We start from the raw sequence: 23760 nt of genomic DNA on the forward strand, positions 1-23760 counted from the left end.
ACAAAATTCTTCGAAGACCACAAAATAAGAAGGATACTATCAACTCCGTACCACCCCAGCGGAAACGGACAAGCCGAATCAACAAACAAAACTATTCTTCAAAACCTGAAGATGGAGAGAAATCCTGCCCAAAGTCATTTGGGCATACCGAACAACATCAAAATCCAGTACAGGGGCGACCCCATTCTCCTTAGTATATGGCTTCGAGGCATTGATACCAGTCGAAGTCGGAGAGCCTAGTCCCAGATTTCGATTCATGACGGAAAAATCAAATAACGAGGCTATGAACTCCAGCCTTGAATTATCGAACGAAGGACGAGAAACTGCCCTCATCCGGTTGGCCGCACAAAAGCAACGAATCGAAAGGTATTATAATCGAAGAACTAAACTTCGCCACTTCAAGCTATGGGACTTGGTGTTAAGAAAAGTCACCATCAATACTCGGAATCCAAACGAAGGAAAACTAGGACCAAATTGGGAAGGACCGTACCAGGTGCTCGAGAACTTTGGGAAAGGATCGTACAGGCTCGGCATCATAAACGGCAAACAGTTATCAAGCAGTTGGAATGTATCACATCTAAAACGGTACTACTACTAAGGTCCGACCTTCCCATATTTATTCAACTGTCCCGTACAGAAGTTCGAACAAAGAACAGAAGCAGATCTTTTACTCAAAAGCACGTGTTGCACTCTTTTTTCCTTAGACCGATTTTTTCCAAATGGGTTTTTGCGGCAAGATTTTTAATGAGGCAACCATCGATCGTGCTGCGCTTTTAAACAATATCCGAGGCTTTTGACCCTTAGCCCAATCGGACTCAAATACCGGGGGGGGAGGGGGGGCACCAGGCCCTCAAATACATTGAGTTCAGATGCAAGAAAGTCTTTTCACAACAATAGAGGAAAAATTATAAGAGCCAAAATGGTCAAAATGAACCGTGCTCATATAGATTGGCCCAAAACACATGTACAATGACTTGAGATTTATTATGCAACCAGAATTAACATTCACTCGACCATTGAGCCTACGTGCCACATTATTTCGAGTTTGAAATAATCACTCGAATATTAAGCCTACGGGCTACCACAATCTCGAGTTCGAAACACTCACTCGGCCAGTGAACCTACGAGCCACATTATCTCGAGTTCGAAACATTCGCTCGACCAATGATAAGCCTACGGGCTACCTTTATCGCGAGTTCGAAATAATCACTCGAATATTAAGCCTACGGGCTACCTCTATATCGATTTCGAAACACTCACTCGACCATTGAGTTTACGGGCCACATTATTTCGAGTTCGAAATAATCACTCGAATATTAAGCCTACGGGCTACCACAATCTCGAGTTCGAAACACTCACTCGGCCACTGAACTTACGGGTCACATTATCTCGAGTTCAAAACATTCGCTCGACCAATAATAAGCCTACGGGCTACCTTTATCGCGAGTTCAAAATAATCACTCGAATATTAAGCCTACGGGCTACCTCTATATCGAGTTCGAAACACTCACTCGACCATTGAGCCTACGGGCCACATTATCTCGAGTTCGAAATAATCACTCGAATATTAAGCCTACGGGCTACCTCCATATCGAGTTCGAAACATTCACTCGACCATTGAGCCTACGGGCCACATTATCTCGAGTTCGAAATAAACACTCGAATATTAAGCCTACGGGCTGCCGAGTTCGAACAAGGACCCAATCGAGTTTGAAACCTTGGAAAAGCTACGTTTACTCAGAGTTTACGTTAACCATCACATTATCATCAACTCAACAAGCAAAACGTCACTCCAAATCTGATCGATCAAAATTGACCTTGTTATATATATACAAAATTGCCTACGTAATTAATTTAAAGATATGGAGAATTAGATTCTAAGCTTCTGGGTCGGGGTCTTCCCCATCCTCGGACCCGCTTTTGCTACCATCATCGTTATCATCATCATCATCATCAGAAGCCAAGGCTTCAACTTCCGCTTCAAGCTCTTTTGCCTTTCTTACCTCTTCGGTAAGGTCGAAACCTCGGGCGTGTATCTCCTCGAGGGTCTCCCTCCGAGATCTACACTTAGCAAGTTCGGAAACCCAATGAGTTCGAGCATCGGCAGTCATCGCCGCTTCCCGGGCCTCCACCTGAGCGGCCTCAGCATCAGCTCGATATACAACAATAGACTTATCCGCCAAAACTTTCGACGACTCAACCTCCGCCTTAGCCTCAGCAAGTCGTGTCTCAAGCTCATCGATTTTCTTAGCCTGAACCGACACCTTTTGCTTGACGTTTCGAAGTTAAACGTCGGCTGATAATAACTTTGTTAAGATGGTTTCTTTCTCCGCTGCCAGGCGGTCAATGGTCTCCTTCCACTGGTTGCATTCGGCTCGGATTTGATCGACCTCCTCTCGAAGTAACCCGATCTTCTCGATATTTTGCTGCAACTGAGACAACGAAGGGTTAACTTCCACAGTCGAGTCAAATCCATACTTTATCAGAACGAGGCTCACCTGCTTATCGAGCTCGACCCCTTCTTCACGGACCTTAGCCAAATCTGCTTGAAGATCCTTTATAGCCTGGTCCTTTTTGCTGTAAAGAAGCCGAAGGGCATCTCTTTCACCTAGGACCTTCTAGAGTTCGGCCTCACACTGGCTAAGATCAACTCGAAACCTACCGATGGCCTGCACAGTTAGAAACATGAGTCAAGTATGGAAAAGAACAAAGAAACCAAGTATGGAAGAATCATTACCCGAGTAATAAAACGCTGAGCCTCCTCTAACAAAAGAGAAGCATCACCGATATCGAAACTGTCATCAACACTAGTAAAACAATCATTAAAAGGATCCGCTGCACCTGAGCCAGCACCAATATCGGGAGTCTTCAGGTCTCGAGCTTCCTTCAACGCCTCCTCAGAAAAAGACGGAAGAGAAGGCGAATGACCCATTGCCATTGCCCCGAGCAAATCATTCGGAGTACTCCGATCGAGACTTAGGTCTTAGGAACCAACCCCGATGGGCACGACCGCCATCGGCTCAGCAGCTCTAGCAACCTCGACTACTTCCGTAGGTCGGACTACCAAAGCCGAGGAGCTATCTTCTTCTTCTTCCTCCCTCAGTCGTTGGACCGAGTCGATCGAAAGGGCAATGATTTTTATCCTCACCTTTCGAGTTTTGGGCTTGGGGTCCTCCGGCCGAGAGGAAGCCCTTCGCTTCTTTTCTTTTCCCTGTTCTAGGACTAGGGACTTGTTTCTTTCATCACCGCTCGAAGGCCTCAAAACGGCATCCCTAGTTACACCTATATACAAAGGAAAAATCGATAACGAAAAGAACGCAGAATATACCTCGAGGGAAACAGGAACCAAACCTCACCATGATTCTTGGCCTCCCATCTACCTTTTGCCAAATCACGCCAAGCGCGCTCGGCATAGGATGAAGTTGAGGCTAACTTTTGAACCCAATCCTCGAGGTCAGGCACCGCTTGTGGCATCCAAGGGGCAGCTGGACATCAGAAAATAATATCAGAAAAAGGAGGAAAAGGACACAAAAGGCGGAAAGGGACACGAAAAGCAAACATGAATCACTTACGGTCGAAATTCCATTTTTCAGGGAACGACATCTTCTTCTCCGGGATAAGATCACGAGTCCTCACTCGAATATATCGACTCATTCAACCTCGATCCTTATCTTCATCGATGCTCGACATCAAAGCCTTCGATGCTCGACGATGTAGTCTAAATTAGTCCACGAAAAATCTGAGGCCGATACAGTCGTATAAGGTAATTCAGAGAAAAATCCAACCCTCCGGCTTTGATAGAGAAGAAGCGCAACAAGAGGACTATACGCCATAAGGAAGGATGAATTTGGCCGAGGGTGACCTGATATCTTTTGCAGAAATCAATAATCACGGGATCGACAGCTCCCAATGTGAAGGGATAGGTGTAAACACTTAAAAATCCGTCCACGTAGGTAGTGACGCTCTCATCGGAGGATGGGATTTGTAACACAACCTCAGAACCCCAGCTGCAGTCTTTTCTGACGGCCTCGAGGTGACCCTCCGTTATAGATCACGTATACATCGATACGTGCTCACACCGACCCGGAACGGACGAAGGGTTCTCCACCCTAAAATCAGTTTTTAAAATACACGGGCCGGGAACATAATCATGAACGGACGGCTCCATCGGCGCCTTATCGTCTAACGGCCGTGAGGAGGAAGCTTTCTCCTTTTGAGGTACGATTTTTGAAGTTTTCGCCATCGATATAAGAAGAAAAAGTCGCAAAGGAAGGTGAAAGAGGGGACAACACCAAAACTCTGGTATAAGTGGCACTAAAGCAACGAAATAGAGAGGATAATCAAAGAGAATTTGGGAAAAGAGGAAGCGCAAAAGTGGAAAACATTATATGGGAAAACTATTTATAAGACATGGCGATTCGTTTTTAGCGGTGGCCGACCACCGACTGACACACATTAAATGCCTCGATAAAACCAAACTGATGGGACAGCTATCACATGCGTCATAGTCGAAGTCGATAGAAACGTCAGCATTGATTCGGTCGAGCCTTAGGGAAATCATATCGTTTCTCGTCATCTCTTTACCAAGAAATGAGGGGGCTATCTGTATACGGTTAAAACCGGTCCTCGATCATGAAGATCGATCGATGATGGCATCTCAGTCGAGGGGTATCTACATGGAGAGCTCGAACAAATTCCGAGATGGGGGCGTCGAGCATCGGGGCATCCGAATCGACCGAGGCAACATCGACCGACACAGGTCCCGAACATCGATGCCCGAAAGTGATCATCAAGCTCGAAACCAAGGCCGAGGTTCCGATCCGACACCGAGCTCGAGTCAGTATCGAGCTCGCAGACAAAAAGCTGTTACAACCGCACCAAATGAAAGAATCTTGGCGGTAATTAAGGAGGAGACACACCATCATGGGTCCTCCACTAGTAATATTATTCTATTATGTTGTTATAAAAAAAGTAGTGATCCTTGGCTATAAAAGCAAGATAGATTGTAATAGAAGGGATCTTCCCTGGAATATCAAGAATTTATTGTGTTTATCTTTCTAAGCTCACTAAGTATCTTTGTTCAACATTTCTATTTCACATAACAAACACGTGTATTGTTATTTTCAAGGTCAAAGGAATCTACCTATCCTTAGAACCATACAAAAATTCAACGTTATCCGATTTTTCGGGTAAACACTTGCAATTATTGCCATATTACAACCGCAAGCATAGTTGATCAAGTGATGTAATTAACAAATACGTACCTTAATATGCTAATCAGTTCACAGTGATCCAGAAACCAAAAACAAAAAAGACCGTCCTATTCATTACACGATTTTCTATGATCACTCTTAAAGAAACTTGGATATCACTGACTGCCTTTCAAATAAGGCGGAAAGATCTTAAATTTTAGACACTTCTTTGATGTCACGTTGATAGGCTATATGTATATCCCTGTTATGTTTTGATGATCTAACAAACTTACTGTCAAGAACCAGATAAAGACCTGTTACATATTCTCAAGACCTTAACATCAAAAGGTTCCAGCTTGGGATATGGTTCAACTCTTTAGAGTCAAAGGAACAACAGAGGGAACAAATAGCTACTAGTTCCCGTAGTGACTGTACAAGTCAACTCTCCACAGCTATAAAGTTGTTGCCTGCACACGCAACAGTGCAAAAATAGTGCAGCAGTCAACTTTATGGGGAATGCCCTTTACCTAACTTGCTTACATCATTCAAGTGATTTCACAAATGAGTTATTTACATCAAGCAAAGGTAAAACAAAACACTTGCACATTCAAGAATCGATCAAGCATTTTCTCTTAAATATGTGCCAATCTTGCAAGTGATTCTCAAGGGCATCAAGAATAAAGAACAACATAACGAAGGACCAGTTTCATGTATTGAGTCATTACATGTCCCTAGTTGTGTTGCACCTTTGTTAAAGTTCTTTACTTGTAATTCCTACTTAGCTTAATTAGAAGCATTGTGTAGGAAACATTTGTAAATCATGAACCCTTGTGTTTGTATCTTGGCTAGAGTTATTCGAGTTGTAAGTCTTTGTAATAGAGTTATTACAAAGTGGCTTGTAATAGAGTTATTACAAGTTAGTGAGGGATTAAAAGGTTAATTCCTAGATTACAATATGTTATAATCTAAAGTTTGCTCAGTAGTAAAGTTGAAATCCTACAAGGGTAGGTCATGGTTTTTAATCCCGTGAGCTGAGAGTTTTCCACGTAAAACTTCCTTGTGTCATTTATTTACTACAGTGTGCGTGTGTTCTGTGGGAACTGATAGAGAACCTGGTTCTCTATATAGTTTGGTGGACCCTTAAATTCTACCAATTGGTATTAGGGCAGGTTCTTTCTATCAGGCTAACACCTACAAAGGATCCTCATGGCTGCTCCACCAAACTTTGAAGAAGGTCAGTCCACCTACAGGCCACCAAGGTTCAATGGTCAGTATTATGGATGGTGGAAGACAAGGATACACGATTTTATCATGGCTAAAGATTCCGAGCTCTAGGAAGTCATCTGTGATGGACCCTTCGTTGCCACAAAAACCAATGGTGACCCTGCTGTAACTATTACCTAAACTAGAAAAGAGTACAATGATGCTGACAACAAGGCTATTGAGAAGAATTTCAAGGCAAAAAAGATTCTTGTGTGTGGCATCGGACCAGATGAATACAACTGCATCTCTGCTTGTCAGAGTGCTAAGGAGATCCGGGAAGCTCTTCAAATAGCACACGAGGGACAACTCAAGTCAAACAGTCGAAGATCGACATGTTAACAACTGAGTATGAGCTCTTCTGAAGGACGATGAGTCCATTCAGGACATGCACACTCGCTTCACCTCTATCATCAATAAGCTTCACTCACTGGGAGAAATCATTCCTAGGAACAAACTTGTCAGGAAAATACTTAGTGTATTACCTGGTTCCTGGGAAAGCAAGGTAAACGTCATCACAGAGGCAAATGACCTGCAAAAGCTAACCATCGATGAACTTGCTGGCAATCTGAAAACCTATGAAATGAAGAAGAAGAAGAAGGAGGAGGAGGATAATGAGATAAGAGAGCCCAAAAGGAAGAAGAATTTGGTCCTCAAGACAGACAACAATGTTTTAGGTGGTGATATGGCTTATTTGACAAGAAGATTTCAGAAAATGGTTTGCAGAAATTGAGGCATTCCAAAAAGGGGCAGTTTTAGCAAGACAAAAAATTATGACCTATGTCATAAATATGGAAAGCTAGGACACTTCATCAAGGACTGTCCCCTACTAAAGCAAGATTAATTCAAGCACAACATAGATAAAGCAGCCAAGAGGAACCCGGTTCCTGATAAACACTTCAAGAGAAAGAATGTCACTGACAATGCTGTGAAGTAAGCTCTTGGTGCATGGGGAGACCCCTCCAGCGAATCTGAAGAAAATAATGATGATGGTGACAGTTCAATGATGGCAGTAGAATGTGAAGCAACTGAATATGACTCCATTTTTTCCTTGATGGCTCAGTCTGATGATGATGAAGATGACGACGATGATGATGAGGTAAATTTTCTGGATGTTCAGAGAAATCTGAAATCTTATTCACCTAAAAAACTCATGTCTTTGGCAAATGTTTTAATAGATGCATACCACAGTCTTATAAATGATAAAAATGCTCTAATTGTGGAATGAGGAGAAGCAGAACAATATAGAGATGACCTAGTAGTTGTTGTGATAGATTTGAAAGAAACTATTGAGAGTTTGAAAGAAGAAAAAGATGTCTTGACCAAAAGAGTTGCTAACACTGAGCTTGAGAGAGATGACCTACTAGTAGTAGTAGTTGATCTGAATGACACCATTAAGGAACTGAAAGGAGAGGGTACACATGAGACTCTTCATAAAAGTAAGGAAGTTGCTAATAAAACACATCTTAGGCTTGAAGATGAGATGAAGACAGTGAAGTCTAGACTGTGTATTGAACTTGAAAAGAACAAACAACTTCAAGAAGAACTAGGAAGAGTAAAGAGTGATCTTGAAAAATCACTCAAGTGGACCTGGTCCTCTGATGCTATCACTGCCATGTACACCAATAATGGGGGAAACAGGCAGGGGATTGGGTTCCAAAGGGAAAATATTCCTTACAATCCTCATAGCAAGTACGTTACTGTACCTAATAATTGGCTTTGCATTCACTGTGGTAACACTGGGCACTTTAAAGAAAACTGTAAGGCCAGGTTTCAGTCACAACAAAAAAATAAAGTTTTCGCTGAAAAAGTAACTACTGGTAGAGAACCTGGTCCCTCATATAAAAAACGCATGATGCCTACTTGGACCAGAAGATCCCTCATTCACCCCTTTCCTCATTACAAGGGACCCAAATTCGTTTGGGTTCCTAAGTCTAACTCTTGATTTTCTTATGCAGGGAACAGTGAAAGGAAGCAGCCTACAATGGTACATGGATAGCGGCTACTCAAAGCATATGACTGGAAGTAAAAATGATTTCTTTTCACTTAAGGCCCTTCAAGTAGGGAGTGTTCCTTTGGAAATGGCAAGAAGGGATACATTCTGGGAGTTGGAAGGATTGGGAAGTCTCTCACACACTCAATCAAAAATATTTACTACGTAAACGGGTTGAAGTACAACTTGTTAAGTGTTTCCCAGATCTGTGACAAGCGAAACAAGGTGGAATTTGTGTAAAAAATATGTACAGTCACAAACCTAGTGACTGGTGAGGTGGTGCTAGTAGCAAAAAGATACAAAAATATCTATGTTGCTGATTTTGAGTCTCTGCAGAATGGTGATCTCACTTGTCTAAGTGTTGTTGATGATGATGATGAACTATGGCACAAAAGGCTGGGTCATGCAAGTTTCACGTTGCTGAACAAGTTGGTCAAGAAGGACCTGGTTCGTGGCCTGCCCAACTCAAGCTTCAAGGATCACAAGGTGTACGATGCAATGTGTTGAGGAAAGTATACATGTGATCTTTGATGAATTTCACCATTCATGTGGGAAGGATTCACATGATAAGATTGATCAAGAGGGAAAATAATCAGTTGTCCCTAATGAAGTCATTGACATGGCAAATAGAAAAACTGACATGATGATTCAGGTCAAGGATTCAAATGACAATGGCACAGCTGAATCTCCATCTGACATAGAGGAACTCGATTCCTCAATCACAACAACTGAAGCTAAAAACAGAGTTGCTGATGCAGATCAAGGGACCCCACATGTAGAGAGAGAATCACATTCAGAAATACCTGGACCATCCCACAACAAGGTTCGGGTGTCTAACTGGAAACACAAAAGTTCACATCCTCTGGAAAATGTGATCACTCCTCTTGATTCAGGAATTCAAACCAGATCAAAGGCAAGAAACGCGCTTGCCTTCTCAGCCTTTCTCTCTCTAATAGAGTCCAAGAATATCAAGGAAGCATTAAAAGATGCTGATTGGATTACAGCTATGCAAGAAGAACTCCATCAATTTGAAAGAAACAGTGTATGGAACCTGGTTCCACGACCTGCTGACAGAACTGTTATAGGAACCAGGTGGGTATTCAGATACAAACTTGATGAATTTAGAAACACAACGAGAAACAAGGCAAGGCTGGTAGTCAAGGGTACAATAAGGAAGAAGGGATTGACTATGATGAATCATTTGCTCCAGTTGCTCGAATGGAGGCAATCAGAATCCTCATTGCCTTTGCGTCTCATATAGAATTCAAATTGTTCCAATTGAATGTCAAAAGTGCATTTCTGAATGGCTTTCTAAAAGAAGAAGTCTTTGTCAAGCAACCTCCTGGATTTGAGAATCATGAACATCCTGAGCATGTTTTCAAACTTGACAAGGCACTATATGGGCTAAACCAGGCTCCTCGTGCTTGGTATGAAAGGTTGTCCAAATTTCTTCTAGAAAATGGCTTTACAGGAGGAAAAATTGACAACACCTTATTTCAGAAGAAACGAGGGAGGAACCTGCTCATTGTGCAAGTTTATGTTGATGACATTATTTTCGGAGCAACAGTTGACTCTTTGTGTGAGGAATTTGCAAAACTCATGGGAAGTGAGTTTGAAATGAGCATGATGGGGGAATTGAATTTTTTCTTGGGTTTACAAGTGAAGCAATCTCAAAAGGGGACTATGATAAGTCAGCAGAAGTACGTCAAGGAGCTGCTGACGAGATTTGACATGGAAGCATCAAATATCATTGACACTCCCATTGCCACAGCCACTCATCTAGACATGGATGAACCTGGTTTCCCTGTGGATCAGACCATGTATAGAGGTATCATAGTGTCACTCCTATATCTCACATCAAGCAGACCAGATATTATGTTCAACGTGGGTCTCTGTGCAAGGTTTCAATATAATCCAAAGGAATCTCATCTGAAGGCTCCCAAAAAAATATTGAGATATCTCAAAGGAGCGCAGGACCTGGCTCTCTACTATCCCTCAGGAGACAACTTTGATCTTGTTGGGTATGCTGATGATGATTATGCAAGGTATCTGGTGGATGGAAAACGCACGTCTGGAATGGCACATTTTCTGGGTTCATGTCAAATTTCGTAGGGTACAAGAAAACAAAACTCAGTGGCATTCTCCACTGCAGAAGCAAAATATGTGGCAGCTGCATCTTGCTGTGCTCAACTACTATGGATTAAGCAGCAGCTGGAAGACTTTGGAGTGTTCTCTGATTGTGTGCCCTTGCTGTGTGACAATACCAGTGCACTCAACATGGCCAAGAATGCAGTCCAACATAAGAGAACAAAGCACATTGATGTGCGTCACCACTTTCTCAAAGACAATGTTGAAAAAGGGCTCATATGTATGAAATTTTGCAGCATAAAAGATCAAATTGCAGACATTTTCACCAAAGCACTAAACAGAGAGCACTTTGAAAGAAATCTCTTGGCACTAGGGCTGATAAAACCAAACTGAGAACCTGGTCCCTCGATATTTGGCTATGAAAGAAATATACAGGTAGTTTAGCTAAAAAGTGTTTTCTGGCAAAGTCTAACTCATTTCTATACCGTTACAGGTAAACACACATGATAATTACAGAGCAAACAAGCAGCTAATGCATTGCACGTTGGTCAAAGGATGAAGCTTACATTTGCAAAATCCGTCAGGGAACCTGGTTCCTTTGACACATGTTAGTAGTTTCTCTGTACAATCATGCACAATTTTTTAAACGGCTAAAACGATACCACATCATTATATTGTTAGTTTCTTTTTGCTTCTTGAATTAAAGCGTCTCACTTTTTATGAAGCGACCCGACTACCCAAAATTGATACCCAACCGGTCTCTAACTCCTCTCAAATAAATCCATTCATAGTCACTTTCAGAACTGTTCATATCACGAATCCAAAATTTCCCTTTTTCCTTCTTCAAACTCTCTTCTTCAACTAACTACACTCAACCATGTCTGACAATCAAGAAACACAAAATGTTCCAAGCATCGTCTCCACTGTGTCCTCATGCATTGAAACACCAGTGATAGAGCCCACACTCCATGTTCCGACTAGTCCAAACCCTAAGCTAGAGTCACAACCACCCTCTGCTTCCTCTCCAACCCAGTCGAGTTCTGGTTCTCATCGGAGTCGCAAAATATCGGCTCCCAGAAAATTTATGGTTGTAACCTCTACTTCTGCCTAGCCGAAAAAGATGGTTGACAAAGACACAGTGGATAGAGATGAAAATCAAGAAATTTCTAGTCTACCAGTGGAAGAAAGTTCTGCTAAAGAACAAGGTGTGGGTCATACCAATGATGAATCGACAATGGCAGCCCCGGGCTTTGATCCTACAGGTAATGATCCTCTTATGCCTTCTAAAGTTACTTTGGAGTCATAATAACAGGAAGCTATAGAAAATACGCTTTCAATTGTTGCTGAGGGAAGTCTGATTAGAGGTTATGAGGCTGTGTCTGAATTTCAGGGGAAGATAATGGTACAGAGGTAGAGGATAGGGAAATAGTGCATGTCAAAACCTTGGTACCTAACAGTACTACTGGGGAACCAACTGAGGGACCTGATCCCTTCGCCCCAGAAGAGCCCTCTGGCTCTAACAGGGATAAAACCCCTAGTTCTTCATAATAACCCAGGTCAGTACTGATCCCGCCTCCTCTCCTTATTTCTACGCTGAGCCATTTTCAATTGTGGTTCCTACGATGCGATCTCTGTTTGAGGAGGAGAATGAGAATAGTGAAGGAGAAGATTATAATAATGTGGCACTGGTGAGCTTCATTAATGCTAGGAGTAGAAAGGCACCTCCCCAGGGGTCTACTTCTAAGAGACCTATCACGAGGTTGCACAAGAAGGAAGACTTTGAGTCAGTTTTTAGGAAAAACAAAGAGGGAAAGAAGAAAAGGAGATTGGTGAAGGATGGGAAGATTGTAAATGAGAGGTTAGTAGCTCCAACACCAGTTATCGATATTGATGATGAGGTGGATGAGGAACCTGGCTCCTTAGTTTGTAAGTCCTCAAAGAAACTTACAATTCCAATGTCCAAGACAGAGTCATCTGTAAGTGGTATGGGTTTGAAGAATGATGAAGGTGAAACATCTGGTGGAAAGGTGGTTGAGAAACTTGAAGAGAAGGAGACTGCAGAACTGGTTGAAAAAGTGTCTAAAAAAAAGGGTGTCTGAAACATCTGAGGAGAAAAGAAAGAGTGCTAGAAAGTCAGTGAAAAGGAAGGCCGATGCCAGTGAGGAACCTTGTTCCTCCAAGAAGACCAAGGTTGGTGATGCCTAGGATGCTCGCAAGGAAAAATTGAAAAATCAACAGGTGTTGTGGGGCCGTTTATTTGCCCCTGATATTCTGGACATGGCTGGCATGCGCCAATTAGTGGAGATCTATGAATTCCAACAGTGGACACACCTGTTCACAAGTGATAGTCCTAGAGTTTATGAGGAAGAAGTGCGTAGTCTTCTGTTCAAGGAACCTGCTCTTTGAACTTTAGAAATACTATCTTAAAGGATAAGGCAGTTCAACAAAGGGAACGTGTACACAAGAAGGCCCTCCTTCCAGTGTACCAACTGCTGTTCGAATTGGTGAACAAGGTTTTGCTCCCTCGTGCAGAAAGAAAGTCCATTACATCTCGAGCAGACCTGGTTCTGATGGAAGCACTGAATGGCTACATAACTATCAAACTGCCTGACATCATGATAGACCACATGCAGAAGGTGGTAGAGTTCAAGGATGGTAATCATGGGCTGCCTTACGGGTTCCTCCTCACTAAGGTTTTTGAATTCTTCAAAGTCCCTTTGGGAAAAGCTAAAGTGGGTACTCATAAGCAAACATTCTCCAAGACCACCCTCAAGGAATGTGTGTGCATTGACAAGGTTGGAGGGGTTGGGAGCACTTCTACTATCTCCCAGTTGATCAACGCCCAAAACAGTGCCACTAATGAGATAAGAAAACTGAAGGCAAGGAATTCCATTCTTGAGGGTCAGCTAAGTCAGCTTCAGGAGGCACCTGGTTCCAGCAGCTCTCACAGCACAAAGGCCGCCCATCTGACCAAAGAAAATGCCGACCTCAGGAAACAGGTTGAGGACCTGAAGGAGAAACTGCTCAATGAGCAGATGTCAGTTAATGATCGAATGGACATCCTTCTTAAAACCCTTGCCTATTCATCTAAGCCTTTCCCTTCCGGTGCTCCCTAGAAAGTGTTCCGTTTCCAGTGTCAAATCTTAGTGTCTGTCCTTTATTTTAGTTCTGATGATGTTTATGACTGGTACTTCTGCTTTTGCTGTTTTTATTTTGTGGATGTGTTGGTAACAATAGGACTGCTCCTTGCTTAATATCCAAATGTTAATGAAAGCTCCCTCCTTTTGTTGTGTATGCCTTGCTCATTTTCTCTATTTTTAGTCATGTTGTGTGCACACAAGTGGCATAAGTTAACTCAAGCTAGACTTCTTTCTGCTATAAGCCTATTACTAATCTTTTTATGATGGCAAAAAGGGGGAAAATAATTCAGGGGGAACATAAGGGAAACAGATTCAGGGGGAATTCAGGAAATGCTGGTTCTTAGGGAGAACTTGAATTATAAGTTTATCATCATCAAAAAAGGGAAAATTGATAGGCTATATGTATATCCTTGTTATATTTTGATGATCTAACAAACTTACTCTCAAGAACTAGATAAGGAACCTGTTACACATTCTCAAGACCTTAAGATAAAAAGGTTCCAGCTTAGGATATGGTTCAACTCTTCAGAGACAAAGGAACAACAGAGGGAATAGATAGCTACCAGTTCCCGTGGTGAATGTACAAGTCAACTCCCCACAGATGTAAAGTTGCTGCCTGCACACGCAATAGTGCAAAAACAGTGCAACAATCAACTTTATGGGGAATGCCCTTTACCTAACTTGCTTACATCATTCAAGTGATGTCACAAATAAGTTATTTACATCAAGCAAAGGTAAAACAAAACACTTGCACATTCAAGAATCGATCAAACATTTTCTCTCAAGTCTGTGCCAATCTTTCAAGTGATTTTCAAGGGCATCAAGAACAAAGAACGACATAACGAAGGAGCAGTTTCATGTATTGAGTCATTACATGTCCCTAGTTGTGTTGCACCTTTGTTAAAGTTCATTACTTGTAATTCCTTCTTATCTTAATTAGAAGTATTGTGTAAGAAACCTTTGAAAATCATAAAGCTTTGTGTTTGTATCTTGGCTAGAGTTAGTCGAGTTGTAAGTCTTTGTTATAGAGTTATTACAAAGCTGCTTGTAATAGAGTTGTTACAAGTTAGTGAGGGATTAAGAGGTTAATTCCTAGGTTACAATAGGCTGTAATCTAAAGTTTGCTCAGTAGTGAAGTTGAAATCTTACAAGGGTAGATCATGGATTTTAATCCCATAAGCTGGGAGTTTTCCACGTAAACCTTCCTTGTGTCATTTACTTACTGCAGTGTGCGTGTGTTCTGTGGGAGCTGATAGAGAACCTAGTTCTCTATATAGTTTGGTGGACCCTTAAATTCTATCACACATTGTTGTATTATTGGTCTACAGATGCATATTCAATATAGGGTTGTCACATTCTACAGGGCTCTATGCATTAGATGCCCCTTTGTTTACTGTGCACCAATTATGTATGAAACTGGCCCCAATCCCACCCGTGCAAAATGCTAAATTGCTCGGGCTCTTCACTTTTGGTGCCGCACCCGTGTCAACACGATGTGGGTGTGAGTGTGGGATTCGTACCGGATGTGGTCAATCGATTTGGGTACTTTGACCAAAATCAATGGAGAAATTCAAGACAGATCAATGATTTCTAAAATCAAAACAAAAGCTAGAGTGAAATTGAAGAAAATAGAATACTTTGTATACAAAGATTTTTTATGTCGGTCCTTTTCCTTTTATCTCCTCGGATTTCTCATGATCAATATTTTCTCTTTCTCGGAATACCTTATAAATTTTTCGCATAATGTCTCATAATTTAGACATTATTATAACTCTATTTTTAGATTTTGAAGTTATCTTCAGCCGAATCTCAGCACCCGTATCCGTACCTGGATCCATACCTCCCAATCTTAAAATTTAGATCATGAAGGATCTGACCTCTATATCTGCACCCATATCAGACACCTGCACCTGAGTCGGAGCAACTTAGACAAAATGACCACCAGACTTTTGGATCAGAACTGCTGATAAAAACGAGTACGAATTCAAGACATGATAAGTAATCCATTCTAACAAATCGAAGTATGTTTTTACTGGTCGGATTGGTATACAATCGTAGACTGCCACAAGATGAAAGTCTAGTTGGTAAATGATAGACCATGGAATTTCATTCACAGTCTACCATGTGATTTCATTCAGTCATACTGAATCTCATTCTGTTTTGAAGTATGTCAAGCTTCAAAATTTGCTTTGGTTAATTCCTACATGATGTGTTTTTTACGATCTTAAGACTCTAGCAGTATCATATATTTGCATTTCTGGAACTTTGCAAGCTTCTTAAAAAATAAAAGGCATAACACTTATTCCAGAGTACACATGAAAAGGCAGAGTAGCAGGCAAGGTTACCTTAAGTTTCAGCTCAGCCACCTCTATATCATCACAGATTTCTGTAATCAAAGCCTGATGTATAGCAGACAAGAATAATCATAATGCTGCAAGTCACAGCTAGTAAAGCTAGCCCATAAGCTTATGTCTGGTATAAGGAAGCAGTTCAAAAGAAAAATGATGCACCAATTTCTGCGAGAGATATGATCTTGAATTTGTCCTTAGAATTAGCAAAAATAACATTGTGATTACGGGCTAGCCAAAAAAATGAACATAGATTTTATAAATGATGCCACACGGGAAAAACTGTCAATGGATAAAGAAAATGCAAACTGACTTAACTTGGCTCAGGTTGCTGATTTCTTGGTTCCTAAACAGCTCAATAGGTGCTTGCATGAATATGAAACAAAATCTATGCGACTTATTTTTTTGTTTAGGAGGACCAATTATTTCAAAATTTACACATTCCTGATCTTATTCTGGATAACGCTCATAAAGCACAAAAGTAAAATGACACAAGTATAGACTAACCTCAAAACCTTTAGGAAATGCATATGTTGGCACTGGACTCCTTTGAACTTGCACTTCTTCCTGGTTATCTAATAGAATTCAATCTAAAAGTTATAAATGAGAAGGGAAGTTGTAGCAGAAATAAAAAAAGCATGAGAGCTATTTTCCACTCTTTTAAGAGCAATACAGAAAGGGCAAAGTTCAGACTACAATATAAGTTCCAACTTAGAATAGACCGAGACTATGGTTGCAAGCAACATGAGAGGGGAGATATCAAAAACTAACTGATGCATCTAATAAGCCAAAAAGAAACTAAATTTGTCATGCAATGCAATAACCAAGTAGAAAATAAAAATTAAAAAAGGATTAGCCCCAAGATACTGATGGAAACCTAGACATAACTCACCTTCAGATTTAGCTGTCACAATTGTTTCATAGGTCTTTGCACATGACAATATCAATCTGCCATTATTGTTTGAAGAAGACACAAGCTTTGCATCATTTAGATAATCCTTGATCGGAAACTTTGTTTGGTTGGAGAAGACAAAATTATTCTTTGGAAATACTCCAGGCATTTCTGATACCGACTTCAAATGGGAACTGGTGCGTACAAAATCTGTACTAAGAAATAGTTAGATGTCATATCAGCATGAAACTGAAGGTTAGTTTCAATTGATTGACAAGTATCTATGCAAGGAAACAGGGGAGTTTGGCACAACTAACATAATCAGAGACTGGATGAAAGTGAATCCAAGACAGTAACGGGGAGGCAGAGGCGGATCAAGGATTTAATGGCTGCAGGTGCCACTGTCTTTAATGCAAAGCTACAACTAGTCAGGGAAATTGAACTTGGGGGTACATTTGGTTGGTTCGCTCTGTTTTGAATGAATTTGGTTCGATTCGATTCGATGTATTTTGAATTAGTTCGGTGTAGTTTCCAAAATTTTTTATGGACAAATAAATACGCAATCACAAAAATGAAATATGTGGTCCAATTTGAAATCAAGGAAAAATAGTATTACATGGATATAAAAGGAAAAATGATTAAAATCATATTTAAGTAAAAATTTGGAAAACTAGAGAGAAGAATGGAAGCAAATGTATAACTAAATAAATAATAAAACTGGGTTGTAACAAAGAGAGAGGAAATACAAAGATAGAAAAAAAATATTTAAAAGAAGAAGAAAAGAAAAGGGCAAAAAGGATTTAGGACCACCAGGAAATCAGTGAGACATGATCTTTGGTCTTGTCCTTGGAAAGAGTGTGCCTTTAACCATGGAGCCTACGGTCCCTGTTGGACTTTGGGTGCCACCCATTAGTTATGTACGTATTTTTGTGTGAAATATCAGTACATATATGAAATTTTAGCCGAGCGATCGGGTGGTGTGGCATCCCTTCTCATCTACATAAATCCGCCACTGTGTGGAGGGTATATTTAGAAACATGTAAAAGAGACAAATACAACATGTTAGATACTCATGCTCACAAAACATTACCCCTGCTTTTCCTAAGTAGAAGGATATCATGTTGCATTACATCACTGCCTATGCATCAACTAGGATTTCGCTATTAGTTTAAGCTTTAATTGTGTAGCAGCTCCTACACTAAATAGAAAGAAGACGAATATGTTCTGCTTGTGAGTAAATGACTATTAGAAGAGCCAGATTAGTCAAGGGAAAAAAATACACTTGAGAGGATGCTCGTATCAATTAACAAAAACTAGCTCGAAATGCTACTGAAAATCCAAACACTGTCAACTGCCAGAGATACTAAGACTCAAGTCATCCAAAACAGCGATAAAAGACAATATACATATACTAATTTGCCACTATACATTCCAATTCATACCTTTCTAATTATGTATGCCAGACAGAACTAACCACGCAAAAAATAACACATAGACCTATAGGTAACTACCGAGGGCGGATGTACAAGGTATGGTTTGAGCAGAACTCAGTAGTTTTTGGCCAGACTCTGTATATGTATTAAAAATCTACTAAACAGGTACAAGTAATAAGTTTTTAACACAGTTCTGAAATGGACAGTGGGTTCAGCGGCATCCCAAACCTATGAAGTTCAAATCCTGCATCCACCTTCGGTTGTTATACTTTCAAATTTAAGAAACAACTGTCATAACTATGAGTTACTAGCCAAACATCGACATCCCCAAATGTTTGTTACTTTTTGCTTCCCAAGAAGGGGACTAAGTGAATTTTTGGCTTATATCTATAATGTATAATATCACCATTTTAATACAATAGAAAATTGTACTTTATATGTATTTGTATACGGTCAAAACCAACTTTGCCCTTCATGTGATTAATCGAGATTGGAGCATGATGGATCGGGGTCCGTCGTTATAATATCGAGCTGTGATGTGAAGTTGGGTTGTCGAGTTTGAGACCCAGAGACCGATCAATATCGAGCTCGAGTCAATATCAAGCTCAAGACCCAGAGACCGACCAAGATCGAGACCGAGCCAAGGAACAAAAAGCTGTTATGGCCGCATTTGGGGAGAATCTCGGCAGAAATCACGGCTTAAATAAAGGAAAAGCTTATTAATCAATCAATCATGGGATCCTCACTATGTATTTTTAATTATATCCAAAGTAGGATTTTCTCACTATATTAAGAGAGGTTATCATTTGTAAAAAGGGCATCATGAATGGACACATTGAGATTTGCTGAAATTTACATAACATCAAGGAGATTATCCTTTTTTTGGGCTTTGATATTGATTCATCTTGTTCCCCTATCAATCACTCCCTATTCGAATTGGGTTTGTATTAATTCTTTTTACAGTTAAAATTATATATATCTTTACCTATTTTTCAAATCTGCACCAAGTTATATCACGTATCCTTAAAACTACGTATAAATTCAACTCTATCCATTTTTTGGGTAAACAGTTTGGCGCCCACCATGGGGCTAAGGATAATAGTGGTTATTTGGTACGAATCTCTGCAAAACACACTATTTTACACTTTCTCTTGGAAGTTTCTTTGATTTCAGGTTAAAAATAACGAACTCTCAATTAATGGCCCTACCTATCGACAACGAAGCTGGCCTTCAAGATGAGAATAACAACCTGATGCCCGGGAATGAAAGACCATCCATTGATCCCGTGGGAACTCGGGTCGTACATCCAATTGACGTTAATTAGCACGTGGCCATTGAGGCGAACCAACGTTCCGACCCCGAAAACATCATTCATGGTGGAACTCGTTCTGCAGTTCGAAACACCCAAAATGTTGGAGAAGACGGGATCAGCCTGCGTATGATTTTTGAAATATTGCAAGCTCAACAGATAGTGATAGCTCAATTGTAGAGTCAAACCCAGGCACCGAGTAGGCCCGAGCTTTGATATTGATTCATCTTGAATGGACACATTGAGATTTACTGAAATTTACATAACATCTAGGAGATTATCCTTTTTTGGGCTTTGATATTGATTCATCTTGTTCCCTTATCAATCACTCCCTATTCGAATTGGGTTTGTATTCATTCTTTTTACAGTTAAAATTCTATATATCTTTACTTATTTTTCTAATCTGTACCAAGTTATACCACGTATCCTTAGAACTACGTATAAATTCAACTCTATCCGTTTTCGGATAAACAATATTACTAGTACTTTTCATGTAGTTTCAGAATATTTTCATTTTAAAAAGAAAATAATAGTCCGATCTTCGGTAATTAGTTAATCTCAATAAGAAAAAAAGCGCCAAACAGATTAGTAATAGTAATTACAATGATATATACATTCAAATCTTGGTCGTATCCGAGATGAAATATAAGACGTAAAACAGAAATGCCAGCTATAACTCATATATGTGAAAATGAAATATTAGAAAAAGAATATTAAGAGCTTAGATTCCTCTAAAAGTGAAATACATTACTAAACAAAACAATTCATGTACATGCAGACACAATAGTGAATATATACAAATGAGAGAAGGGTGAGAGAGAGTTACGGTGAAAGGAACCGAGAACAGCGGCGGACTCCATTGGGAGAGGAACAATGTTGGTCAGAGAATAAAGGAAAATAAGGAGGAATGTGAAGAGAAACAGAGAGATCGGACGATAAAAAAGAATTTAAAGCTGAGAGACCTATAAATGAAGATTGACGATAGCTATTAGCACCCACTACTCAATTGAAATGCCTCTCCTCAGTTTCTTCACCCACTACTAGGGGTATCAAGTGGTTCTTTAAAAACGACTACAAAAACCCAACTACTTATTAGATTTCTTTTAATAAAATAATATATTTTTATATAAACCAATAATTTGGGTAGATTATCACGGTCCAAACTGGAGGGCCATGACCGGCACCCGGGTCATACCTGCCGAGCACCGACATACATTTTATCTAACCTTTCTTATTATCCGTAAAGACCGACGAGGTCAACATAAATGGTAGACATGAATCATAAACATCCAACAATGACAGATAACAACATGAACATATATAACATGGGCTGACAAGAGTGTCATAAAGCTATATAAGAGGTACAAGCCGACAAGGCCTCCATGATAGACTATACAACAAAACTCAGCCGACAAGGATATCCAAAAACTATACATGAGACGACACTTGTCTATGAGCCTCTAGAAAAACATAAGTGATGTAATATTGCCGGAGCAGGACCCCGACATACCCACAATGTCTATAACAAAAATACATACCAAGACCACGGCAAGTCCGAAGAAGAGATCTCGCCAATAACCGCTTAACTGAGTAGCCTACTGTGGTGGGGGAGCTTCGTCTACCGGTCTATCAGGACCTGCAGCATGACATGCAGCGCCCAAAAAATAAAAGAGACGTCAGTACGAATAAAGTACCGAGTACGTAAGGCAGAAAAGCATAAACAAGAACAGTAATGTAAAGAGGGATAGAGAATATACAACCTGTAACATCTGAGTGCCTCTGATGGCGACTGACATGAAATGCATGATACATACATACATACATACATATATATATACATACATACATACATATATATATATATATATATATATATATATATATATATATACATATATATATATATAAGAACATACGCCTCTCCGGGTATATATATATATATATATATATATATATATATATATATATATATATATATATATATATATATATATATATACATACATATATATATACATATGCATATAGTTTTAAGAACATACGCCTCTCCGGGCATCATCATCATCATATCATACCCTGCCGTAATAGGCTCGTTAAAAACATACCCGGCCATCATAAGGCTCAGTAGAATCATACCTGGCACGTGAAGCTCGGTAAAACCCAACTCATCAGTGATTGCACAGTAGGTGTTGTACCTGGCCGACTATACCGCAGCTCGGTAGAGTAAAATAGGTACATATATATAATGCATGTTGGACACATGGGAATCGTATTCCGAACCTTTCAGAGTGATGTAAGGTCAGTAACATCCGTATACGTTATTAGAGCTAACTCGTCATCATGAATCTTATAAGAATCAGTAAGTACCAACAACATTGATAACATAAGAATAAGAGAAGCAACACCAATATCAATCATTCCATAATAAGGGAAACAATGTAAGTACTGCTAGCTTCTAAGAGTGGAGTATCTTTAAAAGCTCGTTCGTTTACATTACGTACAATTGGAGTCATGCAAAAGAAAGAAAGGAATAGCCTCACATACCTTGTATATACTGCCCAACCTCAAGCTATGCAAATGTCATGGCTCCTTATTCTATAATAAGAGAAATGATACTATCGTCATCGTTTAAGCGTCATAACTATTATATATCGACCGCAACCTTTTTTACGATAAACCGGGAAGCACCTCCCCTATTTATATTACTTACCACAAGTTACAACAATCACCAAACATCCAAAACAACATCAATAACAATCATATTAAGCCTCCTAAACAGTCCACCAATCAACAACACTATTAACAAGCATTTCGATAGATAACTCACAAGTTCTAGCTTCAATGACTTAGCCGTAACTTGGATAAGCTTAAATATATGTAGAGTAAGAGGTTACTTACCTTTAAACATATAGAACAACTCCAATTTGAGCTTATTTCACCACGAAGTATCCTTCCAACGCAGCCACAAGAACAAGGAAGCGAAACTAGCAAACACTTCGGGTTTCTCGGCACTAGAGTCACTTTAGAAGACTTGAAATCACCTAGGGTTGATATGAAAACCTTGAGAGAGTATTTAAAAGAACTTAAACCACTTAATAAAAAACCCCAATACGAGCTGGAACCATACCAAAATCAGCAACTACAAGGAGAACAAGAAACTCACTAGCGCTATGAGATTCCCGACACTTGATTTGTGTTGTTTATCCTTTATTTGGGTCTTGGATCATGAGAGATGTCACGACCCAACTGGAGGGTCATGACTAGCACCCGGGCCATACTTGCCGAGCACCAACGTACATTTTCTAACCTTCCTTATTATCTTTAAGGGCCGACAAGACCAATATAAATGAAAGACATGGATCATGAACATCCAACAATGAAAGATAATGTCATGAACATACGTAACATGGGACGACAAGACTGTCAAGAAACTATATATAAGGTACGAGCTACCATGGTGCCATGAAAGACTATACAACAAAAATCAGCCGACAAGGCATTCCAAACCATACATGAGTCGACACCTGTCTATGAGCCTCTAAAAGAACATAAGTGCTACAACATTGCCGGAACAGGGCCCCGACATACCCATAATGTCTATAACAAAAATGCATACCAAGACCACGGCAAGTCCGGAGAAAGGATCTTGCCAATAACGCTGAACCGGATAGCCTACTGTGATGGGGGAGCTGCGTCTACCCGTCTATCAGGACCTGCAGCACGACATGCAGCGTCCACAAATAAAAAGGACGTCAGTACGAATAAAGTACTGAGTATGTAAGGCAGAATAGCATAAGTAAGAACAATAATGTAAACAGTGATAGGGAATATACAACCTGTGACATCTGGGTACCTCTGAGGGCTACTGACATGAAATACATGATACATACATATATATATACGTAAACGTTTAAAACATATGCCTTTGTGGGCATCATCATCATCATATCGTACCCGGCCATAATAGGCTCGGTAAAACGTACCCGGCCATCATAGGGCTCGGTAGAATCGTACCCGGCCACGTGGAGCTCGGTAAAACCCAACTGATCAGTGGTTGCACAATAGGTGCCATACCCGGCCGACTATAGCGCGGCTCGGTAGAGTA

At 40.3% G+C, this 23760-nt stretch overlaps 1 protein-coding gene across 3 annotated transcripts in view; it reads right to left on the bottom strand.

Moving 5' to 3' along the window:
• Positions 1-20693, bottom strand: part of LOC104102507 (uncharacterized) — a 29679-nt gene extending 8986 nt beyond the window's left edge. Inside the window, exons 1-5 of one of the 3 annotated variants that reach the window (XM_009619662.3) lie at positions 20482-20693; positions 16914-17123; positions 16529-16596; positions 16019-16072; positions 14175-14289 (exon numbers count right to left, since the gene is read on the bottom strand). In XM_009619662.3, the coding sequence (XP_009617957.1) occupies positions 14233-14289; positions 16019-16072; positions 16529-16596; positions 16914-17123; positions 20482-20515 (423 nt within the window). In that variant the 5' untranslated portion in view covers positions 20516-20693 and the 3' untranslated portion in view covers positions 14175-14232. Of the gene's footprint in view, positions 1-14174; positions 14290-16018; positions 16073-16528; positions 16597-16913; positions 17129-20481 lie in introns of those variants that run through there. The other 2 variants (XM_070175016.1, XM_070175017.1) reach the window with 2 other exon arrangements.
• Between the last annotated feature and the right edge of the window lie 3067 nt (positions 20694-23760).

Source organism: Nicotiana tomentosiformis, chromosome 5, assembly GCF_000390325.3.
Source record: "Nicotiana tomentosiformis chromosome 5, ASM39032v3, whole genome shotgun sequence".
Lineage (NCBI taxonomy): Eukaryota > Viridiplantae > Streptophyta > Magnoliopsida > Solanales > Solanaceae > Nicotiana > Nicotiana tomentosiformis.